The following is a 26,183-nucleotide window of genomic DNA, read 5'->3' on the forward strand; positions in this document are numbered from 1 at the left end:
TATTTTTTATTTAAGATAAGATACTTGCTGTAGCTAGCTAACTAAATTCCGTAGACTTATACTCGTAGTCACACACAATTCTATCATCTAAACGACACCCCAAAATAACCAGGTAACTTTATTTGGAGTTAAACTGAGTTACTCTGACATAGCTGAATGCTCTCACAAAGCCAGCTGTGTTACCGACTGATCTCACAGTCGCCCTGACGGTGTGGTTGAAAAAGTTGATATGCCCGCAATTTTACTTTTCCCATTTCACTGGACAGAGTAGCTTTCACAGTTTTTCTGTTTTAGTCAGATGTCCTTAGTCTGAGTTGGAAGATTGTATCAGCACCAGCACTAGTTTAGCACATTCTTATCTATATGTGTATAGCTATATATACACACACACACAAGTGTATGTCAATGTGTATCTATTCACATACTAGCTTCCCTGGTGAGCAGCAGTACCCATCCCTGAGAGCAGTCCAGACGTCACATGACATCAGACCAGGAGGGGTGTGCCCTCCCCGCTGAGCCTCAGGTGCAGCTAACGCAGGAGAAATGGTCGTCCCAGCTTGGTCCGGAGAGTCCACAACTGGTACAGTACTGTCACCACCACCTGTCACCCTCCTCTGACTGGGTCTGGTGTATCGGATAACAAGTAGGGCAAAGGTTTTGACCACCACGAATGATTGTCTGCGCCTAACTAAGGCCCAGGGTTTTTCTCATATAAGGTTGACCAGGAAACCATACTACCTGTAATCATATGTGCTGTTCTGATTGTTGGGTCACAACCCGAGCATTCTGTAGTGGCCTGGGAGAGAGGAGGATGGGTGAGTTATAGTGGCGGGGGCAAAGACAGAATGCGTGAGGTGAATGGAGAGAGAATGAAAGAGTGAGTAAAAGAGAGTGGGATAAGCGCGACAGGTCAAAGGGGGATAGAGTGTGTGGGGAGGGGGGCATTGCTGGTTGTTTGGCAATGAGCCAGAGTACTAATCCTATTCAACTATAGCCTCATATACATACACACACACGCATTGGGAGGTGGCCTTGAGTGGCAGGGCCATGTGAGCTCCTTCACGTGTGCTATTCCGGGCATGGGAGGAGTAAAGCCAGGGACAAGGAGGGGAAATAGTTTTGGGTCTTTTCTTTTTCCGCCTGAGACGGGTGAGTGAGAGGATCTGCTGTTTGTTTGTAAGCTCCTTGGCTCTTTCTGAGGCCGGTAGCGTAGTGAAGATGGGTCACTGCTGCAGTAAGGAGCTGAGCCAGGGGAGGCCGAGTGAGACGACCAGGCTGCTCCAGGCGTCCAGCCCGGAGGGACTGAGAGTCAGGACCCAGGACGGGCTACACGCCAATGCCCTGGCTCAATGTGCGTCTGAACAGCTGGCTCGACACGCAAGTGGCCCGGATGGACCGGCCGACCTGAAACATCCTGGCCGCGAGGAGCAGAAGAACGTTGTGGTCCGCGACGTGGTGTCGACGGGTCCCGTGCCGAGGGGTAGCAGACAGAGCGGGGGGACACTCAGCCCGGAACGCTCGCACGAGAAGGAACCGGCTATTATTAACGCCTCCCCGGGCCCCGGCGTGGTCACACAGACAGGCGTGGACGTGCACACACACACAGAGGTGACGGGGGCAGGCGCGTCTCGCAAACACACTGCCAAGGCCAACGGAGGGAATGTTCCATATATGGAGCGGAGCACGGAGAGCCCTTTGTCACAGGAAATGGCAGAGAACACGACGGAGAGTGCTGTTTGGCAAAAGCCTCAGGGCGCAGCGGAGAAGCCACCGAAACAGAAGATCGAGAAGACAATTGAGAACCTAGTGAGAAAAATGGAGAATACCATGCGAAACCCTGCACAACAAAGAGTAGAGAATACTGTAGAGAAATCAGTGAGACAGACCCTTGAGAACACAGCTGTGAGACAGAACAGTAAGAACACTGCTGAGAGCCCAGTGAAACAGAGGATAGCAAGTAACGCTTTGCTCAGAGCTACCTGGTTCAACCAAACCCGGGAGCGCGGCCCGGAAGGAACCGAGCACTGGAGGCCCTCGTTTGACAAAACATCCCCAACCGACCAGCTGTATGACATCAGAGTTTTGGGGGATTCCAGAGAAGGGACGGAGGAAGAGGATGAGGAAGATTGTGTTGTCAGGGCAACTCTTGGCAAGGGTTTCCGGGCCAGAGCTCAGAGCTTCTACAGCATCTGTTCCATTGACGTAGATGACCTCAACTCTGACCAATCGCAGACAATGGAATATACTAAATATACAGCCAAACCTACAGCAGTCCAATCAAACACAGCCGAACCTACAGCAGTCCAATCAAACACAGCCGAACCTACAGTCTCTATTCTTTCGCATACAGACAAACCTATAGCCCCTGTCCAATCACACATAGCTGAACCTACAGCCTCTATCCAATCACATATAGCCAAACCTAGAGGCTCTGTCCAATCACACATAGCTGAACCTACAGCCTCTATCCAATCACATATAGCCAAACCTAGACGCTCTGTCCAATCACAAATAATTGAACCTAGAACTCCTGTCCAGTCATTCATGGACAAACCTACAGCTATCCAGTCACATTCAGTGGAACATACAGAGTCTATCCGATTGACTACAAAAGAGCCTACAGCCAGTGACCAATCACACAGAGTGGAACCTTCAAAGCCTGGCCTGTCATATGCGTCTGAACCCATGGTTTTTGATCAAACGCAAACTGTTGAATCTACTGCCATCGACCAGTCACCAACATTGGAGCCTAGACCATTTAACCAATCCTACTGTGTTCCCCCTCAGGCAGCCGAACGGGTCAGCCCTATCACCCGCAGAGACACCAGTACCCAGCTGATAACAACGGACATTACAGCTCCCGCCCTGCTTGAGCTGACAACATGCCGGCTGGTGGATGTGAACATGAAAGACGGCATGAATGAGGAGAATAGCAGTCTCATGTCCACAGGGAAGACAGTCGACAGCAGTCAGCCGGGAGAGAACGCAACAAGGGACTTGAACCTCTCTCGTATCACTGTTCCCACCCCCACAGAGCCCTGCCCTCATATCTCTACCCTTACAGAAGAGCAGCTCACACCCAGCCGTTGTCTTAGTCGTAGCCTCAACTCCAATCCTAGCCCCAACTCAAGTCCCGTGCTCAGAGAAGTGAATGAGGCAGTACTTGTGGAGGAAATGGAGGGGATAGAGGTGAACCAGGCTGTCTCGGGGAGTGGGATTAGTGAGGGGCTGATAGGACAGATGGAGGACGAGGCCTGGCTCAGAGATGCAGCAGAGACCATGCTAATCGAGGTGTCTTCAGCCTCCGTGCTAACCACAGTCTGCTCAATGTCTCCACCCATGAGCTGTACTGTCCGCTCAATCAAATTGAATGACACTGAAGCCAAGTCTGACCAAACCATAACACAGCTGAATACTTGGACAACTAAAGTGGATGATCTTTGCCCTGCTGATGACTCAGAGCTCATAGACTGGCCAGTCCAGGTGGAGACTAAAGTGGAAACAAAGAAAGAGACAGAAATAGATCTAAAACGAAAACCTGGAGAGAAAATGGCTGCCGTCACTTGTCAACTAATTAGAGAAGGCCACCGTGTTTCTCAGAGCAGCTTTTTCTCTCAAGACTGTAGAGACAAGAGAGTGAGCGGACATCTTTCCAAGGACATTAGTGAGGACATAGAGAGCAGACAACCTTCCAAGGACATTAGTGAGGACATAGAGAGCAACCAGCTTTCCAAGGATTTTAGTGAGGACATAGAGAGTAGACAACCTTTCAAGGACTTTAGTGAGGTCATAGAGAGCAGACAACCTTCCAAGGACTTTACTGAGGATATAGAGAGCAACCGTCTTTCCAAGGACTTCAGTGAGGATATAGAGAGCAGCCGTCTTTCCAAGGACTTCAGTGAGGATATAGAGAGCAGACAACTTTCCCAGGACTTCAGTAAGGATTTAGAGAGCAACCTTCTTTCCAAGGACTTCAGTGAGGATATAGAGAGCAGCCGTCTTTCCAAGGACTTCAGTGAGGATTTAGAGAGCAGACAACTTTCCAAGGACTTCAGTGAGGATATAGAGAGCAACCATCTTTCCATAAACTTTAGTGAGAATGCAGAAACCAGCCATGTTTCTCATGGTTGTGATGAGAGTGACAGTGACCATCTCTCTAAGGAAACCGGAGCCTCTACTCAGCACCAGCCTAGTGGGGACATTTCCAGTCCTGAACAGCCCTGCAAAGTTTCTCCATCCTTAAGATGGAGTTTAGAGGAGAGTGGAGGGAGGTTAGGCTGTGACTCAGAGACAGTTACTGAACCCATGGACTGCAGAAAGCAGGCAGAGGAGAGCACTGATAACAGCGCACACACTGAAGACGGAACACACACTGAAGACGGAACACACACTGTGGATAACGGGCACAGTGAAAACGGGATACACACTGTGGACGGAACCGGTGCAGAGAACTGTGAAGAAACTCTGACCGGGAGTCATGCTGCAACACAAAATGACCTGGATGTGGAAAACCCAGACACTTCCCTCCCAGAGGAATGTGTTCCTGCAGCCGGCAACGATAGTGTGTTTGATAACAGCAATGTAGGAACACAACCTGACAGTAGTTTACAGACTCTCCCTGGGGGTGCAGACTGTAGGGACTTGGCACCAGCTAACAGTTTGTGTTACCCCCCTCTTACATTTGGTCCTGGCCCGTTTGCAGAACAGGCGTTCAGTTACCACAGCGATGACTGTTCGGCTGTGGACCACCCTGAAGGGCATGGCCGGACTACAGATTTGTTTTCACTGACAAAGGTGTACGGGGTGGACCCTGATCAGATTGACATGTATGCCTCCACCCCCTCCTACCAGATACAGTTCCTGGGTCAGGGGTCACTGACCGACCTTACAGAGGTGGGCACTTTGGGGGTTGTAGGTCAGGATGAGGAGGGCGGCATGGTGGACATGGTATCAGAGCTGCTGGGAGAGGAACCTACCGCCTCTGGCCTCCACCCCACTGCTTGGACGCATTCAGGCCCAGGGCCGGTGGAGGGCTGTGGAGGATGGGCCCGGGGTGTGGGTGAGCCCCCTGGCACCATCGCCCTGCTGGACGCCATCACCACCTACAGCCCTCTGCTGCCTCAGGACACCTGTCTCTGGGAATGGCGTCATCAGTACCAGCCTGTGAGTACCTCAGGGGTGCTGGAACTGTGTGAGCAAAACCTGCGTGTCTCTATTTGTCATGCGAGTTCTGGTTGACCCCGCTGAGTCAGGACAGGAGCGCAGCGTTGCACCACGTAAAAAAACAAACCTGTTGTACGATTTGGCCACGTCGGTTTGCAGCCGTCTGACGACACTCTGACTTTGTTCCCCTGGCAGGAATCCACCCCGGTGTCTGAGCTCAACCCCAACGCTCAGGTATGGGCCAACCACCCTTTCAGTCAGGACCCCTCAGAGCTTTACGCCGACGCCCTCCAACCATGGCTGCCGGTGCCCTGTCACCCTGACACCCAGGAAGGTAAGCATGTGAAAGTAGAAAAAAGGAAACTACGCCTAGCCCTCGGTCGGGGGTGGAGCTTCAGAGTGTTCCAGGCGTTTTGTTTGGCCTATTTTAGTGTCAGTCCAAACACCACTATCAGATTAGTTCTCAGGGTGTAAGCAGGGATTGAATTTTTTTATTTTTTATTAATCAGATCACTGTATAAATTACTTTTCAAATTACCTTCATTACCAGTCATTACTCTCAGAAGACATTCCTATGCCAGGAATGTTGTTTATATCATCTGATCTTGACGTTTCCTTGTTGAGCTATGAATGTTTGTCTAGTTGCTGTTAGTTAGCTGGGCCATCTAACTAGCTAGTGGCACACTCAGGTGTTTTGGGTGCCTCCCTAATTACGATTAGACTGCTCTTTATGATGTTGTGATGGTGACCGATGTCGATGCCCTTTCTGACGTTACATTCTACTGAAATCCTGCAATCTACTGTGGTGATCCATGCAATGACAGCAAATTGAATTACAAGATTTCCTGATTGCTTAAGTCCTTACACCCCAGAGTTAGTACTTGTTGGAAGCTTGGTGCATTTATCTTAGTATATGTATCGGCAATGTTCCAAGCTTTTCTCTGATTTTTTTTAATCACATTTATTTTAGTGCTCTGACTGGAAACTGAGTAACACAATCACCCTTGGAAAACCATTCTGATGTCTCTTTGGCATTATGATTTGTGTGATTGTCCTGCTGAAAAATACAGCTGTATGTTGGTTTCCAGTGGCTATGTAGCATGTAAATAATAATGTGTAATGGTGTTACATTTTCCAAGTACCTAATCCCAACACAGACGAGGCTCAGCTGGAACCCAGTGCTGTAGAATTCCCTGCGGTCACCATGGAAAGCCTGCCAGCCAATGGCCTGGTCGGGTACAGCTGTGTCTCAGGTACTGGCTTGGCTGACTGATGGAGTTTTGTTTCAGATGACGGATGATACAAACAAATATGTTGTTGTTATTGTTTTCAGAGGAGCTCATGGCCCAGCTGAAGAGCTCTCTGGAGTCCTGCCTGTCACGGTATGTATGATTGGCCAGTGGGAATTGAGGGGCATATTTGATGGGTTGGTAATGTTTTTTCTTCTGTGTGGCTGATTTCCCCTTAGGGAGAACCTGGCCAACGACCTCTACCTCATATCCCAGATGGACAGCGACCAGTATGTTTCCATAGCAACGCTCGCCAACCTCGACCACATCAAGGAGCTCAGTACGGACTTAGAGCTTATCTCTGATATCCTGAAGTGTGAGTTACCTTTGTAATACCCTTGAATTTGTGTCCAGAATTGTAACTGGTATTATATGTGGGTTAGTTGTTGTTTTGTGTAATTGGTGCAATGCTTACTTGGTGGGAAGGCTCTGATTGTGTCCTGTCTCCTGATTGGCTAATAGCGTTGCCGCTGGTAGAAATGGCAGAATGCGGGCAGAAGGTGAGACCCAATCAGGGTCGCTGTATCGTCATCCTCAGAGAGATCCCAGAGACCACACCCCCTGAGGTATGTGTTTCAGTGTTGATGTAATGTGTTTCAGTGTTGATGTAATGTGTGTTACAGTGTTGATGTAATGTCTGTTTCAGTGTTGATGTAATGTCTGTTACAGTGTTGATGTAATGTGTGTTACAGTGTTGATGTAATGTGTGTTACAGTGTTGATGTAATGTGTGTTACAGTGTTGATGTATTGTACTTTATTATTGATATAATGTGTGTTTCAGTGTTGATGTAATTTGTGTTTCAGGGTTGAATTAATGTGTGTTTATTTTGTCAAAACGCCAGGAGGTGAAGGCTCTGTTTGCTTGTGAAAGCCTCCCCAAGTTCCAGAGCTGTGAGTTTGCCCAAAATGACAACTGGTTCATCACCTTCAGCTCAGAGGCTGACGCTCAGCAGGTACTGGGGAAACAGAGACTTGGTTATGGTGCTTAACAGGTACTTGGGTGACAGATTTTGGTTGGGGGGCTAACAGGTACTGGAGAAGACAGAGACTTTGGTTAGAGGCTTAATGCTACGTGCACACTGTCCGCTCGCTAACCTTGCAAATTGCTCAATCTCTGGCGAGCTGTCGCTGAGCCAAAACTAGCGTGCACACTGCCTGATCGGGCCCGGCATATCTTCCTAATTTATGCCAGTGACAACCAGTCAAGCAGTATAGGGGAAACATAAATTTTTGCAAATAGTAGTAAGTATTTAGGATTTGTGTGACTCCACTACTAAGATGTAATACGAAGATGCCAAGACAATGATTTGTCAATTTTCAAATAGCAATTTACTTTGTTTTACGTTATGCATGAATCACTCACCCATGATCCCAATGATCTCTGAAACATTCTTCCATGCATCCATTTTTATAATTATATCTCCGTATGAAGCCAGAGAAGCATCATAAATAATGGGGAAACTGGACACAATCATAAGATTCTCTCCCGTCAATTTATTCTTGCTAGAAAGTGAGTTTTTAGCTAGTGAGTAGAGAAGGGATTTCAAGATGCAGAGAACATCTGCCCTGCCATGGGTAGTCACCAAACTTAGTCACTGCCGCTCGTTGGAAATTAGCATAAAGTTGAACATTTCTCAACTGTCGCGGTCGCTGGGAGATTTTGTCTCTGAGAGTTGCTCCGCCCGTTGTCGCCGTGATTCGCTGGCTCTGGTTGGAAATTAATGAGAGCGTGCCTCTTTGTGTCTCTAGTGAGCAGAGAGTGTGTGCGTAGGGTAACATTGGGTTAGGGGCTTAACAGGTACTGGGGAAGACACAGGCTTTGGTCAGGCGGTTAACAGGTACTAGGGAAGACAGACTTGGGTTAGGGGCTTAACAGGTACTGGGGAAGACAGGGGCTTTGGTTAGGCGGTTAACAGGTACTTGGGAAGACAGACTTGGGTTAGGGGCAGTGTTTCCCAATCCTGGTCCTCTGGACATAAAAGGGGTGCACATATGTGTGCTCTAGCACTCATGTTGCCCTACCAATTACACACTTGCTTGATTTAATAAACCTAACCTAAGTCTTTCATTTGAATCAGGGTCCCGAGGACCAGGATTGGGAAACACTGTGTTGGGGGGTTAACAGGATTGGGGGATGGATAATCTAATTTAATTTAGTTACTTTGTGTTTGTGTGTGTTCAAGGCTTTTCAGTATCTTAGAGAGGAGGTTAGAACGTTCCAGGGGAAACCTATCAAGGTGAGTGTACGTTTTTCAGGTGCTGATCGATCCAAAGATTATATTGGAGCCCAATTTCATTTTAAGGGATCGTAGTTTGTCTAATTAAAATAATAAATGAGAATCGCCTTCATTTGCTAAGTATACCTATACATATCCAGACTTTTACTTGGTGTAAAGATGCTACTAGTGGTTGACAATATATATGGACTGGAGACACTAAATCTACTTAAAGTTGACATATGTAATTGTATATACAATGCAGTACAGTACCTGGCTTATGCACACACATCTATAGATTTAAAGACCCAGGTTCTGAATGTATTTACGTATTGCCAGATACATTTGTCTCTCGGTCGTTTAATTGATCAGGCACGGATCAAGGCCAGGGTGATGGCAGCCATGTCTTACGCTCCAAAGAACGACTACAGGCCCCTCCCCATGGACCACTGTACCAATCAACAGCCTTACAGCTCGTACTACGCCTCGCCCACTTTCCAGCAGCCCGTCCCACAGCTTTACCAATTGACCAACCAGAGCCTGGCTGTCATGGCCGGATACACAGACCCCGCCCTGGTGAGATAGACACCTGCTCATGCAAACGCATCCTGCTTGAACAAGTGTCCTCTCTCACACTGGGGTTGTCGATGTTCTTCCCATCAGATGGCGTCGTTCCCGGGGTTTATGGAGGGCTTCCCAGAAGGCCCCAGTTTCAAACCGCCCTCTTCCTACAGACACAGGTATTACGCCACTCGCTCTCATTCTGGAGGGACGTCTCTCTGCTTTTACCACGCTGTCTTTCCGTCTCTCCCTGTCTGTCTCTCTGTTAATTCATGCTGAACTAAGTCTTGCTGTGTTTGTGAATGGCTAGATGTAGGAAGTCTCTCCTTGTTTTGTTTTTGCTCTTCGATGGAACCCTGCTGGTGGTGGGTAATGGCCTTCGTATAGCAACGTGATAATAAGCCCATTTCAACGTGTTGTTAATCATTTGGAGGTGTGCACGAAAGAAGTCTAAATCAAGCTGAAGTTGTGATATCATCTGACCTCCAGTAGGGGCTGTCACCGTGGGCAGCGGCAGCAGAGACGGTGGTCTGGGGACAGGGGACTTCTGGGAAACCCCCACTTCTTCCAGGAGCGCGGACCAACAGAATGTATCCCTGGCCCTCCCAGGCAGGGACGGCAAAGGTTACCAGGCAACGGCCGTAAGGACGGAGAAGGGGGTCGACGTGACGGAAGGGGTGGGTCAGGGTCCTCCCCCAGCACTGACAGAGGAAGGTAATGACCTTTAACCTCCTGCGCTTAGAAAAGAGACTTTCTTTAATCAGTGGAGAACTGATGGATTCGGAAACTAGATTTTCACGGGAACTGCTGAACTGAAGGCAATGGTTTTCTTTCTCTATGTTTGTCTGCCAATCTCATTCTGTTTCTCTGCTCGTGCGTCCCTCTGTGTGAAGGAGAGGCGCTGTTGGTCAAAGGAGAAGAAGAGATGATAAGTACACTGTGAGTGCTTAACATGCCGAGGGTTTAAAAGGGCCAGGGAAAGGCTGTTATGTGTGTCCCTGTGGATGTATGTCTGTGTGTATCATTGTGTGCACATAAACGTGTTTGTGTGCACGTGTGTAGAGAGCCCCTGCCCAGTCGCCCCCTCGCTCGACGTCTCCCAGTCTGGAGCTCGGACTCGCCAGCTTCCCCCCGCTGTCCTTGGCCATACCTACCGCTGAACCTGTTGTGACCAGCAAGCAAGGGTCAGCCGGCAATCACAAGGTAACCATGAGTCACATCCACAGTCTCATTCACACACAGCCTCTACACTGTTTGTAAGATTCGTTTTTTTGTGTTCCAGAGTGCAATTACAGACAGCATTACCAGCCAGTCAACGACTGTGACATCACAGGGCCTTGAGCCTATCACAGCCTTTCCTCAGATAACCCTTCCCATGGTGTAAGTAAATTCTCCTTCTGTTGAATCGTCATTTACTGGGTCCCTTCCACACTATGTGTTGTGTGATAACTGGAGGGCGAAGGACTGAGGCTGGCCTGTTTACGTTGTTTTTGTTGTTATCCCACTGGAGTCTAAAGGAGAACACCGCTTCTCCGAAGGGGATCAAAGCAGCTCCTTCGGCCGTTGAAGAACCGTTTCAGGGCGTGGAGGAGAATGGACCAGCAGCGGTGAGACAACTCGGGGACAAACTGGTTGTTAAGAAATGTTTAGGTGAAGCTGAGTCTACCACAAAATGACTGCACCTCAATAATGTAAAATGGTTTATAAAATCTGTTTGATTTGAAGGCAAGAGACTATTGAGATACAGGGATGGTCTACTAGAGAAGTAGTGCATGCTGAGAGCTGACCTGACCTGTGTTGTGATTGGTCAGGAGTCCAAGAAGCCGAGCTACGCTGAGATCTGCCAAAGGATACGAGCCAATCAGACGCATCATGCAAAGCTAAATGATCACACACCCTTAGGGGGGGAACTTGTCCCAGCCTATCCTGCACAGGATCCTAAGCCAGCCCAGTTACAACCCTTACCAGAGTGACGTCCTCACTCTGGGCTGAGGGAAAGAAGAGAAAGACGTTTTTCAACACAAAGGGGGGGAAAAGGAGCTATACCCGTGGTTATGATGTTATTTAAGAGCAAGATGTGAGCCAAGTAGTACCCATGTTTTTCTTTGCTGTCTGTCTATTAGTTTTCTGTCTGTCTGACTGACTGACCTCTCTAAATACTTTAAGTTACTTACCTCTCTAAATACTTTACTTGTTTTATTGATTTTTTTTGTTAATGAATATTTGGAGGATCTGACATCAGACTGCTGTTTTAATTCCACAGTCTAAATAACTTGAATAACTGGAAAAGTTACAGTAGCTACAAACAGTCAGACAATAATTGCTGAGAGGCTAAAACACTGATATTAACCTTTGTTTTTGCATGAGTTTTAGATTTAATTTACTGACTTACAGTGTGGTTAGACAGAGTGCCTTCAGTTTAACTGGTTTGTGTAGATTTGGGTTCAGGGAGGGGAGCATGTCAGTTACACACTGACTTCAATTGAGAACCATCTCAGGGGTTGTTTCTGTATACATAAAACACTGGTTACATTAGTTAACAAGTTGAATTTAATTTGAATTAGGGAAGGGGATTAAAGCAGATTGTGGAGAGGTTTGTGTGGAAAGTTTTCAATTTCCATTTCCTGTGTTTGAGATTTAGTTTGTTAACTTGATTATACAGATGCAGAGTTGAGGCACAGTTTAAAAAAGGTTATTGTTTGATTTTGTTCTGTACAGTTGTAAATAATTTCACTAATGTGATTAAACAAGTGCCTTAAAAAGAAACAAGGGACAAGTTTATTTTTGCTAAATGTTTTACATTTACAATTACAGTTTTAACGTTTATTCAAAAAACTTGATATGACCAAATCTGTTTAAAAACGTACTAGGTAAGGAAGCATCCTTCTTTTAGATGCAGACTTAGTGCGAAAACGTCCATAACACGTAATTAAATTGATAAAAGTATCTAAAGACATTTGGAAACAGAAAGAGACATTTATTATTGAGTCCTACAGCATCGTTCCAAAACAATATCCTGTGAAAACAATTCCTACAGATTCTGGAGGAATTAGTAAACCGCAGTCAGCTGGATACCCTCATTTCTTCATCAAAGAACCAAATGGACATCTTTTCATGAAGAAGCGGGGTATGAGTTGCGCGGAAAGTTTGCTTTCAATTAGGGGCCTCGCCACTTGAAACTGGGTAAAACTGGCCTTCCACGGTCTGAGTGCTGAAGTTCCAATTTCGTCGCTGTCCGCTTTCTTTAGTGCTGAATGTCTTATCGCTGTAATTACACATCTTTTGATCAACACCATCAGACCTTTTCAAATCGTGTGGCAACGACATCACGTGCTGTTTCATTAGAACATTCGGTTATGCAATATGATACTACACTGATTCCCATCATTAGATGATTCGTTGTGGTTTCACCGTGTACCCAGCAGGTGGCAACATTGCTACAGTCAAGTGAGCCATGGGTGTTCAATGCGGTAGCAAATACCTTCCACAATCAGAGGATGAGTAACCTTGTCTGAGACTTGAAGGCTTAAATAGAGCTCCTAAAGCTAAGCCTAGTGGTGGGCAGGCGACATGGCTCCAGTCCTTGGGCTTCATATATGACGACCAGAGATCCACCGACACAGTGGTGTTGCCATTATTCAACTAGGCTATATTAGATATATACACGTTTGTAGGCAACTGTTTTTATATTCGGGCGTGATTCGAGAGGGTGTGGTGGTCGTGTTCTAGTAATACCCCCTCCCCCTCCCACGCGGCGCCCCCTTTCGGTTCCTCAACGTAGCGCGCCACTCCTCTCCTCCATGCGTCACGTGACATCTGTAGGAGCCGCAAACAGCGCGAGTCTCATCATCAGCACCGCATCGCCAGGCTAGCAGCCTTGAGACCCAACGACCAACCGACCCTCAGTAGTCAGTCATCACATAGACGATTCTAACGGAGTAGACTAGACTCCTAACGAGGCCATGGCGGGGCCCTGGTAAACCGACAAACAGATTTATTCTCTTTGTTCGTCTCGACGCACCGCTCGGCGCCACCGAGGAGGGGCCGCCAAATATCGCTCTCTCTCTGTGGCGGAGCAGAGGAGGGGAGACGGTAACAGAGAACCAAGGGATTTTTCTACGGGATAATCTAATGGCAGAGCGCGAGGCGTCGCCGTTACCACTGGAAGTTCGTGCCCGGCTGGCGGAGCTTGAGCTTGAGCTGTCAGAGGGTAAGAACACATCCCGCATGACCCATTATTCCCTTAATGTAGAGGAATCTCTACAGTAATGGCTCGTTCCCCCAGACCCCCTTTCTCTCCCCTGCTCCGCCCCTCCAGATGTTTGTCATAGCGGCCCTCCCAGCCTGCTCTAGCCGGGACACAGTAAGAGGAGAGCGGCAGCCCATTGCTGGATTCACCCACCTTTCTTTGTCTCTCTGGTGGTGACACGGACACACACACACACGGTCCGGTGCTCGGTTTGGGTATTAAAACACGGTATTTGACCTTGAGATCGGTATGGAGTAGACTACGGTTAGTCCGTGTGGCGGTGGACCTGTACGCCTGTGGTGTTCTGTGTGCGTTTTGAAGGCCTATGTGTCATGCTCAAACGGATGGGTTTAATAGCGATGCAACACTGCATTGTAGGGGACGGCGGTGTGTAACGGTGTGTGTCCGTTATCTGGCGGGGTGTTTTGGCCTGCACGCTCAGCGGGCAGATAAATAACGAGGTTTGGGTTTTTTTCCCCCGGCGTCGATTGCATCAAAAATAAAATAACTCACAATGTTTTAAATCCCAACCAAGCGGATCCACCAATGGAATGCAGTGATTTGTCAGATACATTTCTCATTTTTCTTTGCGTTATATAATGTTGACATATTTTATTCATACAGGCTACGTTGTGTACTCTATAAATTGCTGTCAACACAACGCTTTCTATGTTGTGTGTGGCTTAGCGGCCCTTGCGTGCTTTCGTGCATGTGTGCGCGTGCTTGCGTTTGTGTGTGTGGTTTACAGTACATTCAGGACACCCTGTTGAACGCGCATAACGTGTTTGTTGTTTCAACGTTTTCCTACTGCTGTCCCTGCAAACGCTGTTTACAGCAGAACCAGGACACGACAGGCGTCACCTATTGATGCCGAAAGACAGGTCCTGCCAGTGGGTTTGAAAGGTGGACCACAGACCTGAGTGTGCTGGGACGGGTCATTGCCTTCATCAGGTGTCACTCAGTCAAAACTTTGTCTCCTGGCCGATTGCTGGAAGCTTTACTTGAAGTCGGATGTAGGAGTGGGCAGATGGACCTCTCTACGCTGGTTCTGATTTTCTCCAGCCGTTCGCTCGCTCTGGTGCTCCTCAGCTCACACTCCCACATTCCTGTGCTCCTTCCTGTGGCCCATCAAGTGACTGTGCCATGGACACACTGTGTGTGTGTGTGTGTGTGCGCCACTGTGTGTGTGTGTGTGTGTGTTTGCATGTGCGCACGAGCAGGCATGCTTGCCGCGTGTGTGTGTCCGTGTGTGAGCCCCTGGGCTCAGCTCTGGACCCACGTAGAGACAGAGAGGACACTGGGACGTGGCTTTCAGCCTGACAGCCCAAGGTCTCCTAGCATGACGCATGCCCCGCCCTGTGTGTGTGTGTGTGTGTGTGTCAGTGTGTTTGGCTTGAGGTCAATCGGTTACTATGGCAGTTTTGTGTGTGTATTTATGATTGGCGATTGTAAAGCAGGAGTTTGAACAGGAGGGCGGAGGAAGTCAAGACAGAGTGGAAGAGATGCTTTGCCATTCGGTGTGATTTGATAAGTCCACGATGGCCAGTGCTGTAACCAATCACAGCTGGCCGGCCATTGTTGTGTTTCTGGGGATCAATGTGAGCACAAACACACACACAAACACTGGTTTTATTCCCATTCAAAATCAGATTTTCCCTAACATAAATTCTATCTTTAACCGCGATTGAACGCTTTTACCAAAAACCTTCTGTGCTATAAATATCCTTAATGCTGGTGGGGACCAGGTGAATGCCCCATCATGGGCATATTTTACTACCTTTCAGGGGTCGCGAAAGGATAGTGGAACGTGAAGACAAACAAACACACTTTCCCAGTTTCCCAACTGCGAGTTGGCTCGCAATCTTCACTCACTTGAAGGAAAATTGACATTGCTGGTCTTTAACAAACAGTCAGTACTGAATGGGAAAGAACTGACTTTTTTCTCTGCATCGTTAAACAGCTTCAGGTGGTTGTGACATGGCCTAAATGTTGTCTGTTAGCTGAATAATACTGTCAGAGACTGGGGCAAATGACATTTTGAGGCAAGGGAGAATACAAGATATGTCAGAAATGCGGATGTTGATTAAACTACTATATTCACACACACACACTTATTAGCCCAGTTTTCGCATCTGACGCTGGAAATCCAAGATGGCCGCCAGGCCTTCTCCAGGAGAATGGTTGCTAAGCAACTCCCTCCCTGCTCTGCTGTGCTGAGAGAGGAAGATGGCGTCTCCCTGTGGACCCCAAGTGTGCGTGTGTTGGTGTGTGTGCCTGTGTGTGTGTTTGAGTATGCATGCGTGTGTGAGTACAGAAACAGGAATGCCGTCATGCTGCTGCTGATCTGCCGAAAGGCCTCTCAGAGATAAAAAAAAAAAAAAAAAAACTAAACACGCACAGCCTGAATATCATAGCTAGCAACAGATGAGCAGATTGGACCCAGATGTTCTGGCCACCTTCCACGGTCAGATTGTGAAACACATACTCGTTCTCGCTCTTACAACCACACCCCCACCACATACACACAGGTTTGAGGTTTCTGAGGCCTCGTGTCAAAATCAGGGTTGACCAATACTATACACTTCCACTCAAACAACTCTCTCTCTCTCTCTCTCTGTCTCTATCTCATTCTAATTCTATCTCTCCCTCTCTTCTTCCTCCTCCCCCGCTCTCTCTTTCTGTCTTCTCTCTCTCTCTCTCCCTCCATCTCCCCCTCCCTATCTTCTCCCTCACTCTCCTCTGCCCCCCCTTTATCTCCCCCCACCCCCCACCCACCCTCTCTCTCTGCCAGGTGACATCACACAGAAGGGTTATGAGAAGAAGCGGTCTAAGCTGATAAGGGCCTACGTTCCTCATCCCGGAGGTATATGAATACATAGTGTCTGTCCTCTGCCAGAACCACGTCTGTTCTAGAACCACGTCTGTTCTAGTCTGCTGCTGTCTGTCAGTCTGGGTCAGTCACATGACGCGTCCCAGTATGTCAACCAAGCTGCATATTCAGTACGCTGTACGCTCCGCCCACACTGAGAATGCTGGCTGTGATTGGCTTGGACTGTGTGTCTGTTAGACCTCGCCTCATTGTCTTTCTTTCTGCCTTTTTTCTGTGTGTGCGTGTGTGTGTGTGTGTGTGTGTGTGTGTGTAGGTATGGAGGGTATGTCTCATCGCCCACCCTTCGGTCCCCCTTCTGCAGCTCGCTTCCACAGACGGCGCTCTTCCGGAACACGCGATGAACGCTACCGTTCAGGTACTCGCGCACGCACGCACGCGCACACACACACACACACACACCTTACAAACAACCTTATATTAGAGCAGTTCCAAGGTTCCCTGTAGATTCACAGTTAGGCTGACCTTTCACTTGTATGTGGAAGTGTTTTCTGAGATTGTCTCCCCCCCCCTGTCCTTCCTCGCCCCCATGTCTCTCCCCCATCTACCCCCGCCTCTCCCCCTTTTCCCCACATCTCCCCCCGTCTCCCCCCCAGACGTCCACAGCGAGGCGGTTCAGGCTGTGTTAGCTAGACATGTGGAGAGCAAGGTGGCCGTGCCCATGCCCTCCAAACGACGATCACTGGTGGTACAGACATCCATGGATGCCTACACACCCCCAGGTGAGACACACACACACACACTGTACATATCACGTTACTGTTATGTTAGTTATAGGCTATAAAGTGGGTATGTTCTGGTTATGTACGTTTTAGGCTATAATGTAGTTAGTTAATGGTTATGTTAGTTATAGGCTATAATGTAGTTATTGTTATGATTATGTGAGGCAGAGGCTATTATATGGTTATGTTATGATGATTTTAGTTATAGGCTGTAATGCAGTATCATCCCTTACCAGACCTGTCCCCTAGGTTTTGTTATGGTTATATGAGGTTGTATGATAGTGAGTGATGTTGTTGGAAAGTTGTAGGAAAGGTACTGACCTTCACTAGGCCTGTCCCCTCTGTGCTCAGACTCCTCGTCGGGCTCGGAAGAAGAGGCGGAGCCAGGCGACGACATGCCCGGGATGGAACACTGGATGGGTCGCCCCGCCCACCTAGGTCCGGCCCACCTGGGCTCCACCTCCTCGTCCTCCTCTTCCACCCAGAGTGGCGGTAGCGGTAACGCGGGGCGACTGGCCGACTCGCTCGCGCACACACACCTCTCGCACCCCCACCTGGCTCACACGCACCTCACCCACCCGCACCTGAGCCAGTCGCACCACGCGTCCACCCACCACTCCCAGACCCATCACGGTGAGTACGGCTGTGTTGGCTCCTCGTGCGTGCGTGCGTGCGTGCGCGTGCGCGCGCGTGCAAAGGGAGTGCATTGATATGGAATGTGTCCACAGGTATAAGCCACTTGTCCCTGAAGCGGAAGGCAGCTCTGGGCGTGGCAGAGAACGGGGGCTCTCTCAGGAGGTCCTGCGAGTTTGGCTCTGATATGCTTTGGCCTCCGCCTCTGGAGTCTGATGGTCAGTACTCATTCACACACACACACACACACGTTTGTTTTTATATCCTCATCACGCACACACACACGTTTGTTTTTATATCCTCATCACGCACACACACACTTTAACAATGTTTTGTTTGTTTAAGGAGTTGATGTGTCAGAGATCATTCATATGGAGATGGCGGGGTCAGAGGTAGAGATGGCGGGGTCAGAGGTAGAGATGGCGGGGTCAGAGGTAGAGATGGCGGGGTCAGAGGTAGAGATGGCAGGGTCAGAGGTAGAGATGGCGGGGTCAGAGGTAGAGATGGCAGGGTCAGAGGTAGAGATGGCAGAGTCAGAGGTAGAGATGGCAGGGTCAGAGGTAGAGATGGCGGGGTCAGAGGTAGAGATGGCAGGGTCAGAGGTAGAGATGGCGGGGTCAGAGGTAGAGATGGCAGGGTCAGAGGTAGAGATGGCAGGGTCAGAGGTAGAGATGGCGGGGTCAGAGGTAGAGATGGCGGGGTCAGAGGTAGAGATGGCAGGGTCAGAGGTAGAGATGGCGGGGTCAGAGGTAGAGATGGCAGGGTCAGAGGTAGAGATGGCGGGGTCAGAGGTAGAGATGGCGGGGTCAGAGGTAGAGATGGCGGGGTCAGAGGTAGAGATGGCAGGGTCAGAGGTAGAGATGGCGGGGTCAGAGGTAGAGATGGCGGGGTCAGAGGTAGAGATGGCAGGGTCAGAGGTAGAGATGGCGGGGTCAGAGGTAGGTATGGCAGGGTCAGATGTAGAGTTGGTGGGGTCAGAGGTTGAGTTGGTGGGGTCAGAGGTAGCGATGGCGGGGTCAGAGGTAGAGATGGCGGGGTCAGAGGTAGAGATGGCGGGGTCAGAGGTAGAGATGACGGGGTCAGAGGTAGAGATGGCGGGGTCAGAGGTAGAGATGGCGGGGTCAGAGGTAGAGAGTGAATTTCACAGTCATTTGTTGTAGGGTGACCAGATTGGTCATCCTGCATTTGGGCCCTGTTGTCCCACATTCCACGACTAAACATTAACGTGCTGCGTTTTATTAACAGCTTTAATTATGTTCGTTACTATAGGGATTTACGGCCTTATTTAACAGTACTACGTGTCATCTCTGTGAACATGAGCTAATTTAATGGAAACCTGTCAGTATATAACAGGAATGCATTTACCGTTGTCTGACACACCCTCGTCCGTGCGACAGTGACACGTGATTACGTATGTTAATTATTGTCTTAAATGTCCTCATATTGTCATCAATAACACGTCTACAGCAGCTGTATAACGCAGCGATTTAGTTCATGAGAGAGGCCTCTAGTCTGCTAGACTGCATGAAGACGGTTGGTTTGTCTTCCTCACTTGATTTCATTTCACTTTCATTTATTTGTGTTTCGGTGTTTGCTGCTAGAAAGGTCATTGTTATTGATTTTCTTCGGAGAATATTCATGATGTTGTATACTTTTCTGCATTGTTCCTCTGTAGTCTCGTCAGTGTGTCACTTCAGACCACATTGCTGTATTCTTTTCAGTCTTAAGACCTGTGTTGTGGCCTGACCTGGGGGCGTGAATAGTATTGTAATCTTTGTTTAGTGTCTCAGTGGGTCACGTAAAGGGTTGGTCACCAATTTGACACAAAATTGCGACTATAAATGTGTTCATTGTCATCTGTTCTGTACATGTGCCATAAGACTGCTCTCACTCTTTCCTTCCCCTGTCTTTCCCTCTCTACATCTCTCTCATTTCATTTCTCATTTCTCTCCCTCCCTTTTAAATCCTCCACTCTCTCTCTCTGTCCTTATCTCTCCCCTATATCTCTACTCTCTCTCTCTCTCATCTCTATTTTTCCATATCTGTCTTGCCCTTTATCTTACTCTCTCTTTCCCTCTTTCTCTCCCTCTGTTGGTTTTCTCTCCTTCTCTTTTAAATCCTTCACTCTCCTATTATCCCTCTCCATCCTTATCTTTCTCCTAAATCTCTCCATCTCTCTCTCTCTCCTTATCTGTCCCTATCTCTCTCTCTCTCCTTATCTGTCCCTATCTCTCTCTCTCTCCTTATCTGTCCCTATCTCTCTCTCTCTCCTTATCTGTCCCTATCTCTCTCTCTCTCCTTATCTGTCCCTATCTCTCTCTCTCTCTCCTTATCTGTCCCTATCTCTCTCTCTCTCCTTATCTGTCCCTATCTCTCTCTCTCTCCTTATCTGTCCCTATCTCTCTCTCTCTCCTTATCTGTCCCTATCTCTCTCTCTCTCCTTATCTGTCCCTATCTCTCTCTCTCTCCTTATCTGTCCCTATCTCTCTCTCTCTCCTTATCTGTCCCTATCTCTCTCTAGAGAATCACTCTGCTCCACCTGATGTGTCTGGGTATTCGTCTGACTCCTCCCACTCCCACCCCCACTCAGAGCGCCACATAGGAACCATCGCCCGGAACACCCAGAAGTATGGCAACGCTGAGCGCATGGAAACCGGGGACGGGGTCCCGGTCAGCAGCCGCGTGTCGGCCAAGATCCAGCAGCTGGTGAACACCCTGAAACAGCCCCGCAGGCCCCCGCTGAGAGAGTTCTTCGTCGACGATTTCGAAGAGCTATTAGAAGGTTAGGTGCCCGGCGAGCTTTATTTCCCCTGATGCTTTTCGGCGAAAGGAGGCAGTAATCCCCTGGGTATGTTTCACACGTAAATACGTGTCGATTACATCCCTCTCTTCTTGTCTGCGCGTCCGCAGTCCAGCAACCGGATCCCAAGCAGCCGCGTCCGGAGGGGGCAGAGATGTTGGCGGTGAGAGGGGAGGCGCTGGGGGTGGTGACCAACTGGCCGCCCTCCCTGGAAGCGGCCCTACAACGCTGGGGTACAATCAGCCCCAAAGCCCCCTGCCTCACCAGCCTGGACACCACCGGAAAACCGCTATATGTTCTCACATATGGTAACCGCAAGCGCACGCACGCAACACACACTTCACTTAATGTCAGCGTTCCCCTGATAGTAAAAGGGTCCTAACCCTCTCGGTTTTTACCCTGTTCGGTCCCGGTATCTATTTGACTAGACATGACAATTAATGTTGACATTTTACAGTGATATTTTACACAGACGTGATCAGGGTTCATTCCAGTCGCCTCCCCATTGACCGTCGTTCTTCTGCCGTGTTGAGACAGATACGTGTCCACACACCTGTGCGCCTGCAAATCTCCTGCAAGTCCTCCTTCGCCAAATGTCATTCATCTCCTCATGGAACCACGGCCACGGTGCTCCTGGTAATCCGCTGTCACACCGTGTGTCTGTAATTTAGCCGGGGGAGAACCAACCATATTATCACGACTCGCCAGACACAGAAGTTTGAGTCAAGCGCAAGAGCGCTGAAAAACATGGGAGATTCAAACAACGGGCTGCGGTTCACAGTCGTGAGGCGAGAGAATAAACGTGGTCACAAAAGTAGATGGAGAAATATCTAGGCACAGTCGGCCACAACAGAACACAGGTGCGCGTCAACACATTGGGGAGGCGTGGTTGATGAGATCGAGAAGCCCGGAACGAGGACGTGACACACGTTTTCTAAGCACAACCCTCAGTGTGAACTGTTTGTAGCCCAGTCCGATACCTTACAGTCGGAATCACGCGGAATGACAACCTGGCCGCCAAAAACAGGCCTTTTTCAGTGTTTTAAATAGACTCGACATCGAGCGTCCCGTCTTCCTCACGCTGGCACGTTGTGATTGTTTGTCTCTGTCAAAGTACTTGTCATTTTAATAATTTGCATGATGTTAAAAGATTCTGTTAGATGTTTTTCTTCCCGTCATGTAAAATGAGGTAGAATGTCATGAAATGAGGTTATTTCCCTACTCATGTGTGTTTATATGCCTGCAAGGATTTTTCCTTCAGAAATGTCCGGTATCTCGGAAACTCCGCCCCCATGTCTCCCCCATCTTGCGCTCACTTCTTGTTTTGCAACCTGCCAATTTTCAAAATAAGAGCCCAGGCGCACACTTACACCTGTGTCTTTTCCATAGGAAAGCTGTGGTCTCGGAGTATCAAGTTGGCCTATAACATCCTCCACAAGCTGGGCAGCAAGCAGGAGGCCATGGTGCGCCCGGGGGACAGGGTGAGTACAGGTCGAACGTGTCCTCTGAATTAAATAACAGTGTATGTGGTATTCATACACTGTGTTTATGGTAGCGTGTTGTTAACGCCAGACAATGTACTTGGTACATAACGGGGAGCGTGTGAAGTGTTGTTCCCCTGTTTCTTGAGTTAAAATAAATACTAGAATCATCTGGTATTTAGTAGTCGTTTCACAAGTGAATAAAAGCCAGTCGAACTACGGAAAATAAACTGTTTTTAATTGTGCTTCTCCAATCTGCCAGGTGGCGCTGGTGTTTCCTAACAACGACCCAGTGGCCTTCATGGTGGCTTTCTACGGCTGCCTGCTGGCTGAGGTGGTCCCAGTGCCCATAGAGGTGCCCCTCACACGCAAGGTACATCTAGGGAAGGGCTGGTCCCCCGGGGCGGGGAAACCAAAACGTCTGGCTTTAGTTTCCAGCTGGTAGTTCATCCTGGTGTCCGGGGAGGACATTGTGTCTCTACTGAATAGCCCAGGTCAAAGCTGAATAGCCCAGGTCAAAGCTGAATAGCCCAGGTCAAAGCGGAATAGCCCAGGTCAAAGCAGAATAGCCCAGGTCAAGTGGATTCATAAATGTGTGTTGTGTGTGTGAAACGTGTAGTCAGTGGTCCAACCACACAACCCTGGGGAACACCCTATTTGGCGGACGCGCTGTTCGTTGCGTGTGACGGTGTGGGACGGAAGCACACTCACCCATGTGTGTTAACGTGTTTACTATTCCTCTGCCGGTCACAAACGTCTGTCTCGTCCAATAGGACGCTGGCAGCCAGCAGATTGGATTCCTGTTAGGGAGCTGTGGTGTTACCGTGGCGCTGACCAGCGATGCCTGTCACAAAGGACTGCCCAAGAGCGCCACAGGAGAGATACCCCAGTTCAGAGGTGGGTGGATGCATGCGTACGTCTCCAGCACGGGGAAATAGCATGGTGTATTAGTTATCTGTTTCCTTAATATATTTACATGCAGCAGTTGCCTCTCTCTTTCCCTCTCTCTACCTGTATCATCTCTGTTAATCCCTCTTTATATTCTGCATCTCTCTGTCTGTCATTCTCTTTCCTTTCTCATTCTTTCTTCTCTCCCTTCATCTTTCTCGCTCTCTTCCTCTGTCTCAATCAGGCTGCCCACCTGGATGCTTCAGGGAATTAGCGGGACAGGTGTAGGTTTGAGGACAGGTGACAGATGTGGGCTGGAGGGAAACCGAGAATGTGCTCTGTTGACGGCGGCTGGTGGTGTGGGTGGAGAGGCCTGAGCGGGACAGGGTCTCTGACTTTACCCTGCTGTAGTGAAGGCCTGAGCGGGACAGGGTCTCTGACTTTACCCTGCTGTAGTGAAGGCCTGAGCGGGACAGGGTCTCTGACTTTACCCTGCTGTAGTGAAGGCCTGAGCGGGACAGGGTCTCTGACTTTACCCTGCTGTAGTGAAGGCCTGAGCGGGACAGGGTCTCTGACTTTACCCTGCTGTAGTGAAGGCCTGAGCGGGACAGGGTCTCTGACTTTACCCTGCTGTAGTGAAGGCCTGAGCGGGACAGGGTCTCTGACTTTACCCTGCTGTAGTGAAGGCCTGAGCGGGACAGGGTCTCTGACTTTACCCTGCTGTAGTGAAGGCCTGAGCGGGACAGGGTCTCTGACTTTACCCTGCTGTAGTGAAGGCCTGCCAGCTGCTGAGGCCGACACCAGAGGGGGTTCGGAGACTATTGTCCTCGCTGATTCTTTTGGGATCTGTGCGGTCAGAAACCCTGCAGGGATGGTTGTTTACGGGCTTAAAGACACTAGGCTGCCAGAGAGGATCATGGGAGAGCCGATAAGGAGGTTATGGGGGGGGGGGGGGGTACAGCAAGGGAGGTGTCGAGGTAATGCTGACTTTTAACCCTCCGTGCCCGGGGAGTGTGCGGCCATGTGGTTTTAGGCGCCAGGAGGGTAGCGGATGCCGTGGAGGGCTTCTGCAGCGGGGGGTTATGGGGTCTGAGACCACGAAAGTGACTGACACTATTTCATGTGTTTTCTGTGTGTGAGGCTGGGGGTGGTCTTCAGTGTGTGTGTGAGGCTGGGGGTGGTCTTCAGTGTGTGTGTGAGGCTGGGGGTGGTCTTCAGTGTGTGTGTGAGGCTGGGGGTGGTCTTCAGTGTGTGTGTGAGGCTGGGGGTGGTCTTCAGTGTGTGTGTGAGGCTGGGGGTGGTCTTCAGTGTGTGTGTGAGGCTGGGGGTGGTCTTCAGTGTCTGGATGTTTGTGTGTGAGGCTGGGGGTGGTCTTCAGTGTCTGGATGTTTGTGTGTGAGGCTGGGGGTGGTCTTCAGTGTGTGGATGTTTGTGTGTGAGGCTGGGGGTGGTCTTCAGTGTGTGGATGTTTGTGTGTGAGGCTGGGGGTGGTCTTCAGTGTGTGGATGTTTGTGTGTGAGGCTGGGGGTGGTCTTCAGTGTGTGGTTGTTTGTGTGTGAGGCTGGGGGTGGTCTTCAGTGTGTGGATGTTTGTGTGTGAGGCTGGGGGTGGTCTTCAGTGTGTGGATGTTTGTGTGTGAGGCTGGGGGTGGTCTTCAGTGTGTGGATGTTTGTGACGGATCTCGGTATTCAAGCAGGGAAAAGGGCTAATATGTTGCGTTGAATGCAGGTTGCGTGGCTAACGGGTAAGAACCAGGTCAAAGGGACCGGGTCACAGCCAGAAGAGCACCACTCCAAGCTTAGTTCCTCTCTAGATTTCTTCCTACATTTCGGCCACTCTTAGGGAGTTTTTCCTAGTCACTGTACTACTGTTGTTGTTTGCTCCTTGGGGTTTCAGGCTGGGTGTTTTGTAAAAGCACTTTGTGACAACTGCTCATGTAAAAGGGCTTTAAAAGTACATTTGATTGATTGAAATAAATGTGATTGATTTTCTCTCTCTTCCTCTCTTTATCCCTATCTCTCTCCCTCTTCCTGTCTCTCTCTCTTTCTAGGATGGCCCAAGTTGCTCTGGTTTGTAACCGAGTCCAAGCATCTCTCCAAACCACCTAGAGACTGGTTCCCTCACATCAAAGATGCCAACAATGACACGGCATACATAGAGGTAACCTAGCCTGGACATATCTGTTATAAACACAACTTCTGGGGTAAATCAACACAAATTCTTGTGGCAATAGCTTTCCAGTGGGGCTCCAAGTTATTTATTTGTCACTCTACAAAGACACTCATTTGAACTTGTATTACGTCTCCCCCCTTCTCCCCCGCCCCCGCTCCCCCCCCCCCGGCAGTATAAAACATGCAAAGATGGGAGTGTCCTGGGGGTGACCGTCATGAGGATCGCTCTGCTTACTCACTGTCAAGCCCTCACACAGGCCTGTGGCTACACAGAAGGTATGACACACATTGCTTACACACACACACTCTCTCTGTCGCACTCAGACATACACACATACACACACACACACCCCACTGACAAACACGGCCAATTAATCACCTTGGGGCACTGAGGTGAACTAGTGGTTAGGGGCATCTGACTTGTGTCCGATAGGTCCTTGGTTCTAATCCCCCAACCGCCAAGGTGACAGTTAACCCTTACTGCCCCCCCCCCAGGATGTTGCTGTACATTTTTATTAGTTCTAAATCAACATGTCTGGTTAAATAACTGTAAAATTAAAAATATAAAAAATCTACAAATACATTTGTTTTTCTCATGTCCTCCTCTCCCTGTTTCTCTCCGTTTCTCTCCCTCTCTTTCCTCTCTCGGCAGCGGAGACCATAGTGAATGTTCTAGATTTCAAAAAGGACGTGGGACTGTGGCACGGAATCCTCACGGTAGGACTTGGCACTAGATGTCAGGGGTCAGGGTCAGTATAATAAGGGTTAGAGGTTGAAGGTTAAAGGTTGTGTGTGTGTGTGTGTGTGTGTGTGTGTGTCTTATCTCCAGAGTGTGATGAACATGATGCATGTGATCAGCGTCCCCTATTCTCTGATGAAGGTCAACCCGTTGTCCTGGATACAGAAGGTCTACCTCTTCAAAGGTCTGACAAGGAGAATGAACACGACAATCTATAGGGCAATCATTCTCAAGCCGTACAACAGTCATCGAGAAGTATACAATGTCAACACTGTGTGTGTGTGTGTGTGTGTGTGTGCGTGTGTCCAGCTAAGGTAGCGTGTGTGAAATCCAGGGACATGCACTGGGCTCTGGTGGCTCACAGAGAACAGAAGGACATCAGT

The 26,183-nt window shown here is 49.1% G+C and overlaps 2 protein-coding genes across 8 annotated transcripts in view; both read left to right on the top strand.

Annotated features, from left to right (window-relative positions):
- The first annotated feature begins 593 nt into the window (after nt 1–593).
- On the top strand, nt 594–11,990 carry LOC105022009. 2 transcript variants are annotated; one of them, XM_020041569.3, is made up of 16 exons: nt 594–5,163; nt 5,359–5,497; nt 6,321–6,416; nt 6,497–6,545; nt 6,632–6,768; nt 6,915–7,018; nt 7,296–7,406; nt 8,637–8,690; nt 9,042–9,245; nt 9,333–9,409; nt 9,720–9,944; nt 10,124–10,169; nt 10,293–10,433; nt 10,513–10,610; nt 10,741–10,837; nt 11,042–11,990. In XM_020041569.3, the coding sequence occupies exons 1-16, from the start codon at nt 1,219–1,221 to the stop codon at nt 11,201–11,203; spliced, it is 5,685 nt and encodes a 1,894-aa protein (XP_019897128.3). In that variant the 5' UTR covers nt 594–1,218; the 3' UTR covers nt 11,204–11,990. The 2 variants fall into 2 exon arrangements, with proteins under 2 accessions (XP_019897128.3, XP_010888403.4); XM_010890101.5 differs by having other exon boundaries at nt 595–5,163; nt 6,303–6,416.
- Nucleotides 11,991–12,985: 995 nt separating this feature from the next.
- LOC105022010 (disco-interacting protein 2 homolog C) overlaps nt 12,986–26,183 on the top strand; it is a 22,733-nt gene continuing 9,535 nt past the window's right edge. Inside the window, exons 1-16 of one of the 6 annotated variants that reach the window (XM_034289453.1) lie at nt 12,986–13,440; nt 16,271–16,342; nt 16,623–16,724; nt 16,963–17,088; nt 17,419–17,721; nt 17,817–17,939; nt 20,243–20,503; nt 20,632–20,829; nt 21,911–22,002; nt 22,265–22,375; nt 22,776–22,899; nt 24,941–25,050; nt 25,235–25,337; nt 25,714–25,778; nt 25,891–25,984; nt 26,110–26,183. The exon at nt 26,110–26,183 is cut by the window's right edge and continues 46 nt beyond it. In XM_034289453.1, coding sequence (XP_034145344.1) covers nt 13,362–13,440; nt 16,271–16,342; nt 16,623–16,724; nt 16,963–17,088; nt 17,419–17,721; nt 17,817–17,939; nt 20,243–20,503; nt 20,632–20,829; nt 21,911–22,002; nt 22,265–22,375; nt 22,776–22,899; nt 24,941–25,050; nt 25,235–25,337; nt 25,714–25,778; nt 25,891–25,984; nt 26,110–26,183 — 2,037 coding nt within the window. In that variant the 5' untranslated portion in view covers nt 12,986–13,361. The remainder of the gene's footprint in view (nt 13,441–16,270; nt 16,343–16,622; nt 16,725–16,962; nt 17,089–17,418; nt 17,722–17,816; nt 17,940–20,242; nt 20,504–20,631; nt 20,830–21,910; nt 22,003–22,264; nt 22,376–22,775; nt 22,900–24,940; nt 25,051–25,234; nt 25,338–25,713; nt 25,779–25,890; nt 25,985–26,109) is intronic. The other 5 variants (XM_029116337.2, XM_029116332.2, XM_029116334.2 and 2 more) reach the window with 5 other exon arrangements.

This window comes from Esox lucius, chromosome 21 (genome assembly GCF_011004845.1).
Source record: "Esox lucius isolate fEsoLuc1 chromosome 21, fEsoLuc1.pri, whole genome shotgun sequence".
Lineage (NCBI taxonomy): Eukaryota > Metazoa > Chordata > Actinopteri > Esociformes > Esocidae > Esox > Esox lucius.